Source organism: Notamacropus eugenii, chromosome 1 (assembly GCF_028372415.1).
Source record: "Notamacropus eugenii isolate mMacEug1 chromosome 1, mMacEug1.pri_v2, whole genome shotgun sequence".
Lineage (NCBI taxonomy): Eukaryota > Metazoa > Chordata > Mammalia > Diprotodontia > Macropodidae > Notamacropus > Notamacropus eugenii.
The window spans coordinates 54,555,293-54,568,735 of record NC_092872.1 but is presented as its reverse complement, the minus strand read 5'-3'; the positions used below and the strand labels follow the sequence as shown (position 1 = coordinate 54,568,735).

General features: G+C 46.3%; 2 protein-coding genes across 9 annotated transcripts in view; both read right to left on the bottom strand.

Annotated features, from left to right (window-relative positions):
* The window catches only part of MRPL28 (mitochondrial ribosomal protein L28), a 30,495-nt gene extending 28,845 nt beyond the window's left edge, over positions 1-1,650 (bottom strand). For 2 of the 6 annotated variants that reach the window (XM_072601858.1, XM_072601820.1), the window contains exon 1: positions 884-1,058. The gene's annotated coding sequence lies outside the window, so the exon portion shown is untranslated. Of the gene's footprint in view, positions 1-876 lie in introns of all 6 variants that reach the window. The other 4 variants (XM_072601855.1, XM_072601846.1, XM_072601837.1 and 1 more) reach the window with 4 other exon arrangements.
* A 1,779-nt stretch (positions 1,651-3,429) lies between these two features.
* The window catches only part of PGAP6 (post-GPI attachment to proteins 6), a 29,757-nt gene continuing 19,743 nt past the window's right edge, over positions 3,430-13,443 (bottom strand). For all 3 annotated transcript variants that reach the window (XM_072601798.1, XM_072601788.1, XM_072601808.1), the window contains 4 exons: positions 10,723-10,901; positions 9,511-9,657; positions 6,295-6,411; positions 3,430-3,896 (listed from right to left, as the gene is read on the bottom strand). In XM_072601798.1, coding sequence (XP_072457899.1) covers positions 3,600-3,896; positions 6,295-6,411; positions 9,511-9,657; positions 10,723-10,901 — 740 coding nt within the window. In that variant the 3' untranslated portion in view covers positions 3,430-3,599. The remainder of the gene's footprint in view (positions 3,897-6,294; positions 6,412-9,510; positions 9,658-10,722; positions 10,902-13,443) is intronic.

Below are 13,443 nucleotides of genomic sequence, written 5' to 3'. Positions count from 1 at the left end.
GTTTTTACCAGGTAAAAAAACTCAAAAACTAGGGTTAACAAGGACTAGGTGAAGAGGACAGCAAGAAGCAGAGACCCAAGCCTGGGTAATATCTCTCCTTCTAGAAGGGTTCCAACGACTCCCTAGAACCCTAAGAAGAAAGACTGAACTTGGCTTGGCCCTCGAGGCCTTCCACAGTCTGGCCCCTACAGACCACACGCCCTGTCCAGCCCCACGGCTCAACCCACCGGCCCAAAGCCAGTGAGCTCGGGGTCCTTTCCAGAGGCCTTTCTAACTTTACCGCCTATCGCAGCTTCCAATGACGTGGTTCCCAAAGGGGCCCCTCCAAGAGGCCCTGTGAACTACCAGGGGGCACCCCTCGTTTATAGTCGTGCCATCGCAGACGAGGGGCCACAATGCCAGGCAGGTTAACCCCCGCCAACAAATACCAATTAAAAAATAGAAGAGCATCCCCTGATGGATGAGGGAGGGGGCTTCTACGTACTTATTTAGGTTTATTATGGGCTGGGGGCAGCACGACACCAGCTGGGGGCACGGAGGAGCGTAACCCGCTACCACCAAGGCCGCGGTACCCAGGTGTCCGAGCTGGGGGGTCTGGGGGATCATTCACACCAAGGCCGCGGTACCCAGGTGTCCGAGCTGGGGGGTCTGGGGGATCATTCACACCAAGGCCGCGGTACCCAGGTGTCCGAGCTGGGGGGTCTGGGGGATCATTCACACCAAGGCCGCGGTACCCAGGTGTCCGAGCTGGGGGGGGTCTGGGGGATCATTCACACCAAGGCCGCGGTACCCAGGTGTCCGAGCTGGGGGATCATTCACTTCCCAGATCAGAGCCAGAAAGAACGGCTGAGCGCTTGGCCGGGACGGGAGGCTCACCACCTACCGACGCGGGGGGAGATCTTTGAGTCCTTGGCGCTACCCCCCCTGAGGCACCCCGTTTCTTCAGCCTCGGCTCAGGGGCGGGAAGGCAGCCCCCCGGACGCCACCCCCGACCCTCAGGGTCTCCCCTGAACACGCTGAGCTCACAAGCACCGGCGGCCCGGAGGAAGCGGAAGTCGAAGTCGGCGACACCTCCCTCCTCTCTCTCTGATAGGCTGGGAGAGCTGTCCGTCTCCGTCGCGGCCCCGCCCCTAGCCCCCGCTGGGGATCGTGGGAGATTTTGCGTATCCGAGGACCGAGCTCCCGCAAGCCCCAGGTTCACCCTCGGCTGTCTGGCGCGCGCACCCGCTCCTCCTCCCCACCACGCGTGGATGGCTGGCGGGAGTGGCCACGCGCTCCCAGCGGGACTCGGCAGGTTCCCCCCGCCTCCTCCTTTAACCGCGAACGAGCCTGACGTGACGCGGCCCGGCCGCCGGAGAGCACGCGTGGGTGACGTCCCCAGCATCCTCCTCCTTCCACACCAGGTGTCTTCTGGCTTCCGAGCCCAGCTGGCCCTGCGGTCACCCCCAGCCGGGGCGGGCCGTGCCCTCCGGCCTCCTCGCTCTGCTTCTGCCCGCACCTTTCACCCCCTTTGGGATTCCTTACCGCCCCCTGGACACAGCAGGATGTCTAACAGAAGGGCAGCGCTTCCCTGCGCCTCTTCTCTGGCTAAACTGGCACTCCCCCCGTGCCCACGGCTTCACACCGGCACCTCCTGATGCCCTGCTTGGACCCGCAAAATCCAGCTTTGTTGAATGTCTCCATGCGGACATCCCATCCTTTCCAACAGGACAGTCTACAGCACTGCACTCAACCTGTCCGGAACAAATCTCATCGCCTGTTTTTGAACCCACTCCTCTAGCTTCTTTCTCTCTGTCTGAAAGCACCGCCATAATCCCAGTCACCCCGGTCTGGAACAAAATTATCAAGTCTTTTCTCTTCCTCATTTCCTAGAGTCAGATTGTATCTCTGCCTCATCTCTGGAATTCTTCCCCTTTTTTTGCCCCCCTAATTAAGCCTCTCATCACTTAACAGCAAGAGCTTCCTCATTGGCTTCCCTTCACCTCCCTCTAATCCTAGCCTCCAAATGGATATTTCTAAAGCGCAGGTCTAATGTATTGTTCCTTTGCTTAAAAAAGCTCAAGTCTCTCAGCTGTGTCTAGGTTAAATTTTAAACCTTTGTTTAGCAGTTTTAACAGTATTAATTAAAGTCAAGGACACTGATTCAGTCCAGCATCTAGCCCAGAGACTTTCACGGGACAGGGGAACAATAAATAGACACTGAATGAAGAAATGGGTATTCCTGTGTGGGAAAGTTGAATTGCTTCTGGTCTCCACTCCAGACTGCCCTGAACTCAGCCTGAGCTCTATTCCAGGATACAGACTGATTCCTTACAGATAAGGATGACAGTAGGAAGAAGGGATAGAAACCAGACCTGTGATTCATCACGATTAGGAACTTCCTCTAGTACCACAGTGGCACCTTCTCTGTAAGAGGGAGTTGCCTACAGCACTAAGTCATAAAAGTGATTTGTTCCAGGTCACAGCCAGTGTCAGTTGGTTCTGCCACTTATTCCAGACAGCGGCTGGCTCTCTATCATTACCCCGAATTGCCCCTGCAGGAGGACGGTGCTTAAGTAAATTCCCAATGGGGAATGTGATCTACATAGCTTCCTATGGATTCCACTTCACTGACTTGCTCTTACTTCCATGAACAGAAGGTTTGGTCTTGATCCCTGACTGAGAAGTGATCTTTCTAGACACATAATAAAGGCTCCATCATATACTATACCCCTAGTTAGCCTCCTTCACCTTGCCTTGAGGATACAGCTGCTTTTCCAGAGAGAGGGTCTGGTAGCTTTGGGGAAGTAGAGATGGAGGTGGGGAGGACACAAGGGTAGGGGCAAAAAAGGGACAACTCCACTAGGAAATAACCAGAACAAAGATTACAATGAAACCTCCAACACAACCCAATCTCAGGTGCTGCCTCCTTCAGTCTCAGAGGTAAGTAGGAGAGCATGAGATGGGGTAAATCCTGTGGATGGGCTGTGGTATCTGGAGGCCAAGACCAACCCTGCAGTCGAAAATGTGCATGTCTTGGTTCTGCTTCTCATAGAAGGCAAGGAAAGAGGTAGAAGCAGTTCTGACTCACCTTCGTTTTTCCTTCTCTCCTACTCTATCCTCTCTCTTTCTGGATCTGCCCCCAAACTTGCCGAGTGCCCAAAATTCTGAGCTATATTCTACCCCTTAGCACAGTTCAACAGCTTAGGAAGCTGGAGATCTCCATGGAGTTTCTTTGAATCTCCCATCAAACCAAAAGTTTACCCTTGACCACTTAGGAGGGCCAGAGGCTCTGGTCCCAAGCAGACTGTCACATAGATGTCATGATGGCAGATACCTAGGCCTAGATCCCATAGGCCTCCTGAGGTGAGACAGAACTGGGATTCAGGAACTGGATTTGGGGTTGGGGGAAGAGAAGAATACTTCTTCTGTTGGCAGAAATAGAAAAACTGTGCTCAGGACAATTTTATTCAGACAAATCAAATAGGAAGCGTATCTCCTTTATTCTCGGAGAGAGAGGCAAAATGAGAGCTGCGGGCAGAGCTGGAAGGCAGGTGGACGCAGCCCATCGTTGGCAGTCCCTGCTGCAGAAGAACAGCTGGGCCACGGGCCAGGTAACTTCACGTCACCGCATAGAGTTCCTCCTGGGTGTTCTTACAGAGCTGGTAGCGGCAGGTGAGTTTCTGTGACCAGGCCCAGGGTTCTGTGTTCTTGTCACGAGGGGGTAGAAGGAAAGCCACGCTACTGGCCATCAGCACGTGCCAGATGCTGTGGGTGTAGAAGTAGTTGTCGTTGGTCCCCATGAAAGTGTAGATGGCGATAGCCACAAATGCCAGAGAGATCCCAGGGAGGAGGTAGAAGGCCCATCGCCTCCATGATGTGGGGTAGCAGTGATGTCGATGAATACATCTGTACACCTAAGTCGTACAAGAAGACACAACCTATTAATGACCAAAGAGAGAAGGTCCCGTTGCTTCGGGGGAAAGATCTGGATCTTAGTAACTAGCCTGTTGGGTAACTTTGAATTTAGTGTCTTCGGGCTCATTTTTGTCAAATGAGGATTAATAATTTGTTTGAGAAACAACTGGCAAGGCAAGGCAAGACAAGGCAAGAAGCATTTATTAAGCATCTGGATAGCAAAAAGCTTTGTAAAGTACAATGTGGGACCATGCAGATGGAGGAGGAGTGGAGGATGGGGACCCCTTGCCTTAGCATTTGAGGGAATCAGGGACTTGATTCCCATCCCTACCTCTGAGATGTGAAATGCCACCCTACCCACTGGGGACCAAATGCCAGAGTAGATAGGTGGAGACCATGGATTCTCTTCTGTCTTCAGAGAATGACAAGAAGGTGGCTGGGAACAGTTGTTAGCAAGTTGCTGGGGGGAGTCTGCATTGAGGGGAATTATAGTACCAATACCTTCTGTTAATATTATAGTTTACAAAGTGCTTTCTACTGGATCCAGGAGGTAGGTAATACAATGATTATCATCCCCATTTCACAGAGGAAATTGAGGTTCAGATGTGGAGCAAATAGCTATCACATAGCTAGGATATTGTAGTCTGGAACTTGAATGAATTTCAAATCCAATGTTATTTTCACTCTAATATACCTGTCTTCATCCTGGAGCTGAACTAAGGTGGTCATCAAGTCTATGCTCCTGGAGCCCCATCTTCTTTAGACAGCTACTACCTGTCTGTCCCCGTGCCTCATCCTTAACCCAGGACTGATCAATGGTGAATCAAAGGAATGCCAGTCAGTGGGCCCACCCTGGAGTCATGCAAGGTACATTAGGAGCTTCTGCCCAGGCTCCAGGGGCATCCTGTCCTACCTTCCTGATCCTCATTTGATCTGAAGTGAATTGGACAATGTTCTCTCCAGCCAGTCATTCAGCTGGTCATCATGGAATGTGTATTATTGTCCAGTGCTGTGCTAGGCTATGGAGAGGACACTTCAGACTTTGAAAGAGGTTTCTTAATCAGTTTTAAAACTGGGGAATTCTGACCAGGAAAAATTTGTCTTCCATAAAAAAACGATTCATTTAATGCTCCTCTGCATTTAGATATAGGATCTACTTACGTTAACTGGACATGGCAAATGCTAACAAAGCAAACATACACTTTTGGTCAGGACTCTCTTTGGGGTAACCCTTGGGCTCTGACCCCTCACTGTTCTTATGGCGAGGAGCTCCTCAGAGGGAAACTGATCTTTTAATAAATGGGTTCTTAGTGAACAGGGGAAACTGAATATTTTGTATACTAGGGACCTAATAGGCACTTTAAAAATGCTTGTTAAATTAAACTACAGGCCTATAATGACCTACAATAACAAAAGTAGGGCCTGTGTTAACAGTGTGATGAAGTAGAAATAGTGGAAAGGAGGCCTGTCCATGCCTGAGAAGCTCTCCTGCTTCTGTGCTGAGACCTTCGACAAGGGTAAACCTATTCCCTGGAGAATATCTGTTTTCTCATCCATAAAATGGGATAATGTTACTTGTACTACCTACGTGTAGGGTTGCTGTAAGTGAAGCCCTTTGTAAACCCTAAAGAGAGAGCCAGTAAGCTGTCTATCTGTCTATTCATCTATGAGCTACGTACAAATGACAACAGCTCTATTTTTAGTGGCCAGTCTGAGTTAGGAACCAGAATGAGAATCCAAGTTCTAGATTCTTTTGCTTTTCATAACTTCATAGCACTAATTTCTAATACCATCTGAATGTTTGTAGATTTCACCAGCATCAAACTTTGACCAGACTTAATATAGCAAACAATACTAATAACGACTAACATTTATATAGCGCCCACTATGTGCCAGGTACTCTGCTAAGCAGTTTTCAGTGATCTCATTTGATTCTCACAACAACCCTGGGAAGTAGGTGCTATTATTACCCCCATTTCAGAGATGAGGAAAATGAGGCAAACAGATGTTAAATGACTTGCCCAGGGTTACAAAGCTAGTACATAGCTGAGGCTAAATTTGAACTCAGATCTTCCTGATTCCAGGTCCAGTGCTCTAATGACTGCCCCTTCAAATTGCTGACTTCTCTTATGGCTTGAGTTTGAGGAGGATGAAGGTAAATGTACACAGACTGAGGATAACAATGGAGATTTGGGGGTACTATAGGATAAACATGGTAAGCCACCAAGTTACCCTAGGTATTGAAATCCACAGAATCAAAGAAGAAAGAAGACAAGATATCTTCCGCCAGACTGAGTAGCTCAATTTGAGGTCTCAAAAAGAATATAGAATTCCAAGGGCCTGGGTCCCCTTACAGGGTCTCACTCTAGCCTCCAACTCACTCCATGGGATCCTTACCCACATGCTGATCATGATAACGAGGGCACAGAGGCAGGGGCCCATCATGTTCCAGATGCCCCTTCGGTCCAGCTGCAGTGACATTGCAATGATCAGGGTCCCCAGGACAAAGAGCACCTACAAGGGGAATGCCAACAGATCATTAGGCATCCATTCTAGCCTCCTCAGGCTTGCCCCCCACCACTCAGCTTCTACAGTGTTGATCATGTATATGGCCTCTCTCTCATTCTGTCTCCTTATTGCTAAAATGAGGTGGCTGGATTAAAGAATCTTCAAAGGTTGTTTCCATATCCTATAATCTATTTCAGTTCTATATAAGGAAAAATCTCATAACAATTAGGGCTATCCCAAAGTGGAATAATTACCTCAGAAGACAGTGAGGTTCTCCACTTGTTGGGGGAAGGGATTCCTGTTTAGGTACAGCTTGGACCACTGGACCTCTGAGGTTCCTTTCATTTTGAAAGCCAATTATATTCTAAGGTCTAATTCAGCTTCAAAATCTTAGGATTTCTTGCCTCATTTCTTGAAGCTGAGGTCAGAGAACTTGCCCATAATATAGAGAGGAAAATTAAACCTTATAGGAATATACTAGCCACCATAGTGAGGTTGCAGAGGAGATTTGCAGAGAAGGGAAGCCAGTTCTCCTGAGATCTATGCCAGACTAAAGTTATTCTGCCATCAGATGATGAATCATACATCACTTAACTGCAGAAAGCAAGGTGGATACATCTATGTCCTTTATGAGACACGACTGAGCCCAGGATTCATCCTATCCATGGGGCTCTCCCTGATCAGCCACTCTGCTCTGCATCCTCTACTTCTACCTTTCAAGATTTGGCATTTGGTTGGTTGCCTGGTTTTTGCTATGTATGCTGGCACGCTAGGACAAAACAGGGAGTTCTGTAAGGGTTATGCTTGACATAAGTCATTGTTTACTAAAAACTTGCTGAATGGGTATCTCATTCCTAGGTCTGGAAACCCACCCTCTTCCTGAATGATATAGCCTCAGACAGTCAGATGACTCTAGAAGCCCTTGACTCAAGAACAGCCAAAGAACTTCTAGGCTGCTGTAGCAAGAGGTCAAGCTGAACTTAAGAGTGGCTGGTTAGTTCTCTCTAAGGGCTTAGTGAATCACACTAAGGGCCTAGCTCACTGACAAACCTCATTTAAATGTATGCCCTTCTTGTGTCCCTCTCCTCTTCAGACCAGCAAAGCTAGGGTGAGGTGAGTCCAGGTACTGGGATACTTTAGGCATGGGGCTGGTTAGTCTACCCCTTTCTACTATCATTGGCCTGCAACTTCATGAGAATTGAACCCATATCTGATGTTCCTAATCCTACCTGAGTGATTCAGCATTACCTGGAGGATTTGGACACTTTGAGAGGTTCAGAAAAGGTCAAACTATCTTTGATTTTATTCTTATATTTCTTTGTTGTTTCATAGGATCATTCTTTTTGTGGTCTATTCTAGTTTTTAGGGAGCTGGTTAGGGAGCTTGGGTAAGGCTTAGCACTTTTTCATCTAAGCTATTCATCCCGAGTTCTTCCTCCAGTTTTTATTTCACTTTTTTATATCTTACTTCCATTTCTTGTAGGTAATCCTTGTAGAAAATCCAGTTTTTGGAGTCTAAATGTACAGTTGTTATTCTTTTTTTCTTTTAGGGATTCTCTAGACCTACAATAATTGTTTATATTGTTGGGATCCTCTTTGTTTTATTTTTATTCATCTTTGCAGCTTTGGTTCTTAAATTAGGGTTTTGTGCCACTCCAGCTTTGCTCCGTGCTGTGCTTAGGGGTGAAGGGTGGTTGGCACTACTTGGTCTCACCCTACGTCCTCTGGGTTCCTGCACCAACTTCTACCTTCCAGTCAGGCCCTCTGTGGCATCACAGGACAGAGCCCCTCTGATGACGTTGTCCCACTCGGATCAGTGCTGTGCTGAAATGGCTGATGCTGAACTCCTGGCCTCCAAGCTCTCCACCCTGGGGAACCTTTGCTCTTTGCTATCTCTGGCTACTGACTTGTTTGATGGTGCTGCTGCTGCTGGCAGCTCTTTCCACATTCCCTATGGCCTTCTAACTGTAATTTTGTGTAGTTCTGGGGTAGAAAAAGTCACTGGAGTTTCTCACTAGATTTTCTTGATCATTATTCTGCTGCAAATTTCATGTTTTTGCTGGAGTTGGTACTAGGAAAGGGAGCTGGCCATTCATTTCCCATCTGTCAGGTGACTAGGAGTCTAAACACATTATTATCTCACTAGATTTTTCCAACACCTCAGTGAGTAGGGAGGACAGAGATGAGTATCCCTAAGATCTAAGGAGGTAGAATGACTTGCCCAAAGTCACATGGTGCTAAATGATTGAGCCAGAATTTGCATCTGGGTCTTCTGACCCCAAAATCTAGAGTTTTTTCCATTATATTAAGCACAAATTGATTTGTTTTCTTGCTCCCAACATCGATCCATCATGCTAGACTGAAAAATGTTGGTGGCCCTTAGGCATGTTCCCTGGTCCCAGGGCTTTTCTAGGGCATCCTACCAGGAGGTAAAGACAAGAATTGGCTCTGGCAGAAGGAATGCTTTCTCTCCTCTGGGAGCTGGGGGCCAGAGAGAGCGGTAGACCTGGCCCATACCCAGGGGAAACCTCAGGGCAGGAGAGGGAGAGTTTCCTCTCAGCTGGCCTTGGGCACAGATGAAAAGCAAAACAAAGTAGGTCTTCCTCTCCCTCCTCACTAGTTTGTTTTGACTAGCTTGGCTTCTTGATCTTTTCTAAAGTCAACTCACAAAAAATTGAACCAGGAAGTTGCGGGGCAGGGTGGGTAGGGTGTGGATTAGCAGAAAGGGAGGTTTGGGGAGGAAGGTGATTTCAAGCACATCCCAACCCCACCTAAAAAGAACTATTTCCTCCTGCTGTGGAATGCCTAGAATCAGAGTTCCCTCCCTTCAGGAAATGAATTAAATGCCACCAGTGACTGCTCTTCCCCTTGTTTTCTCAACAATAGTGACCCCAGTTTCACTGACCCTTTACACTTGCCATTTAAAAGTGTCTCATGTGAGCATGATTTCTCAAGGCAGGGTCTTGACACTCATTTTTTCCCCAGCCCCTCACAGGGAACAGTGCAGAGTGTGCTCTCTGGGTATTATTTCCTGCCTTTCCCGATTCTCCCACACTGAGGGATTCCTAGAAGAAACTGAAAGATCCCTGACTTCAACAACACTTACATATTTCACAAAAATCTTTACTCGAGCCATGCAGAGGATGGTAACCCAGATGGACACCACAGAGCCCAGGAAGTCACAGTACTGAAGCGTGTCATAGTCCATGATGCACAGCACGGCCACCCCAGGCTGGTCACAGGCATGATAGAACTGGAGGGGGATGGAAAGAGGAGGTCAGAGGTCAGGCTCCAGTCTCCCAACTCTAGGTACTCTGCCCCTCTGCCCAGGAAGTCTGGCTGAGGATCATTTCTAACTCACTCTCATGTTCCCTCTTTTGTGCTCCCATTGCTACCACCCAAATCCAGGCCCTCAGTATTTCTCATCTGGTTTACCAGTGTCCTAACTAGGCTCCTTCCTTCTAGTCTTTCTCTGCTACAATAGTTTCTTACTGATTATGGGATAAAATACAAAATCCTTAGCCCAGAACTCGAGGCTCTCCATAATTTCCATAAAGCTGAAGGAGGCAGTATGGTACAATGGAATGAACACTGAATTTGAAGAAACAGGACCTGGCTTTGAATCCTACCTTTAATACCAGTGTGACTCTGGGCAAGTCACTTGGCCTCCCTGGGGTTAGATCTACTAGATGACCTCCGAGGTGCCTTTTAACCCTGAATCTATTATCTTTATTTCCAGTTTTATGACTCTCCTGTACACAGCCTGAAACTTCAGCCAAACTAGACTCTTTGCTAATTTCTAAATTCCTCCTGTACTTTCTTCAGGCATCCTCTGTTGAAATTCTCCCTGAAGCACCACCACATGTGTGAAATTTCTTCTAATCTCCTGGCCTATGTGATTTTATCTCCTTCCTCTGGATATCCAGAACACTTTTCTATTCTGCTCTGCATGATATCATCTCTTGTAGATATTCATAGGCATATAAGCTCTAGGAAAGCCAAGTTCATATTCATCCTCATCTAGGGCAAATCTAGCACTTTGTAGACACCATACGCTTAGTAAATGCTACTGCATGAATGAATGAAATACTACTGCTAACCTCTGGGAAGGTCCCTTGTCCAGAGATAACTCTTCTAGTGTGAGGGGAGGGGCCTTCTCTGAAACACTAGTTCCTTAAAGAGACACTCATACCTGAAAAACTGCTTTTAGAAGAACTCCCAGGCAAGCCCTTTCCAAGGAGTAGGAAAGGCTAGATGGGAGGAAAGAAAAAACATACGATGGGCATAGTAAGAAAGAACAGGAAAGGAAAGGCAGTACCGTAGAGAAAAACATGGTATAGGCGTAGACAGATGCTTCAACCACATAGTGGCGGTAGATAGCGACGGTGACAGGGAGCAGGAACATGAGGTTGCTGAGGGTAAGCAGCAGGGTGGCCACGTTCTGTTGCACCACCGTTTGGGCCTTGGTGTCATCAGTACAGCTCCAGCCCTGCCAGCCTGCAGGGATGGAAAGGAAGACGTATTCAGTAACTACTGAAATTCAGTGAGAAGGACATAAGACATTCCAAAACAGGAGGGAAGCTAGCACTTAAAATCTGAACCTACCCAAGGTTTCCTCACTAATCTATTAAGCGGTAAGAACTTCGAGAGGTGGGGATTTTACACTATTTGTAAATAAATGAAATCCCATAATCCAAAAAGGGACCTGCTTCCTAGTGCTGTTGGGATGTTGGTTCCTTCTCTATAATAACGATAACAGTGATGATGATGACAGCTGATAGTTGTACAATGCTTTCAGCTTCACAAAGTCCTTTTAGATAGAGGCTTTCATTTGATTCTTATGACAACCCTGGGAGGTACATGGTAGATTCCAGTTCCGACCTAACTTCCCATAAATTGCTAGGCAGGTCCAATTTTTCCTTTCTTTCCTTTAGTTCACTTTAGTCAGAGGTCAAGCTGTTTTTAAAGTTTTCTAGCAACTAAAGGAAAAAAAAGCAAAATTAAACAACTCAGGGTGCATAGGATTGACAAGATGCAGAGCATGGGGATGTCACACCAAGACTTTCACAAATCTATTCAAGAGGGTTTTAAATTAAAAAAGGAAGAGGAGGAAGATCTCATAGATCTGCCACGTCAGACACCATAGAGAGTCATAAGTACAGCACAGAAAGAATATCAAATGAGAAGCTCAGCAATCACAGGAGATAATATTCAAGAAGAAAGCCACTAATAAAACCTGTGGGTTCAGATGTTGGTACAGAAATGGACAAAGTACAGGTAAGAAAGAAGGTGAGCTAAAAATTCTAACATAAGGAGAAAAATCCAGCTTCACAGGAGTAGCACTGAGATTTGACTGGATGGAATCCTTAACTGGCATATTTATATATATAATATATATATATGTATATACATATATATATACACATATATAAGTATATATACATATACACATATATGTATGTATACATATATGGCTGTTAGAAAGGTATATCTTACTTAGAAGGAACAGAAAAAATGAAAGGGTAAGTAGGAGCACATAAAGTTATACTTGTGTGAGAAAATCAAGGAATCAGAGGGAGAAACCAAGGTAGAGTGCAGTTGGGTGAAGATCAATGAAGGGCGAAAGAGAAGGAATATCTTTGTTAGAGTGGGCAATGATGGCCCAGAGAAGAGAAAGAAAACACCAGAGGAATTCAGGAGAGACCACCAACTTGCCACACAGGCCTGTTAGAGTTAGGAAGAGGGAACTGAAGTAACCGGACATTTGCTGGAGCTCTCTGCTGAAGCCAATTATCGGAACAATGGTTTCTTTTAAAAGATGGAGAGATTTATATGAACTGATGCAGAGGAAAGTATGTAGAACCAAGATGTGTGTGTGTGTGTGTGCGTGCGTGCGTGCACGCATGTAGTATTGGTCAATATGTTGGTTAATTTTGTTAAACTTTTTCTTCCTTTTTTTTAAATCTTTGGCTTGCTAAATAGGAAAAGAGGAGGGACACATTTGGAAAAAAAGATAAAAGATATAAATAAAAATAAGGTTATTTTTTTTTTATAAAGTTGAAGGGAAAATGAAAGGGAAAACTGATAATCTGGACCTGACTGTGACCAGCAAGGAAGAACTAGATGCTTATGTAGAAATGATGGAAACCTTAGAGAGGAACTTTAGGTTTTATGAAAGCAGAGACCAAATTAAAGACCAAATGAGGGCTGGTTGAAGGAACTAGGGATTATCCAGTCTGAAGAAGGAAATACTTAGCAGCTACAGGACAGAGATATGCAAAAATATAGAAGGATGTCATATGCCAGGGAGATAAGTCACATTTCATGTGACTGTAGAGGGCAGAACCAGGAGCAAAGCATCAAAGTGGCAGAGGCAGATTTCAGCTTTGTATAAGGAAACACTTCCTGACATATCCTACAGCTGTCCTAAAATGGAGCAGATGGCGTCAGGATGACCACGTGTCAGGAATACTAGAGACAAGATTCCCATTCAGGTATAGGTTGGACTAGATGACCTTTGAGATCCTTCCTAATACTAGTATTCTGTGGCAGAAGCCAGTACAGCTTCCAAACTAATCAGTCCCCACTGCTATAGAGCACTTGGGCCTGGCTTCCTCTGGAGAGGGCCTCTCCAGGACTGTCCCTCTCCTACTCTCCTCTCATCAAGTTCTGGGGCCCAGATACCTCCAGGCACCAAAGAGATCCAATTAAACATTACCCACCTGTGCCAATCTAGCTTCTAACTTCCAAATTTGAAAGCTAGATTATTATATACCCCTCTAGGGAAGCACCTAGTCAAGAGATTTTGATAAAACTGTAAATGAAGTTATTACAGAGACAGTAATATCAACTCACAATTATAACAATTAGGGAAGGGACTTTTAATCATACCCTTAAACCAGCAGGATACTGCAGGGAGGGCAAAGGTTGAGTCAGACAATCATCCTCTGAGGACCCCTCAAAGCCATATCCCAAATCCCTCCCAAGTTATCAGTTTTCTCATCTGTAATCCCAGCCTAGGAACCAGTAGCCAGGTAGC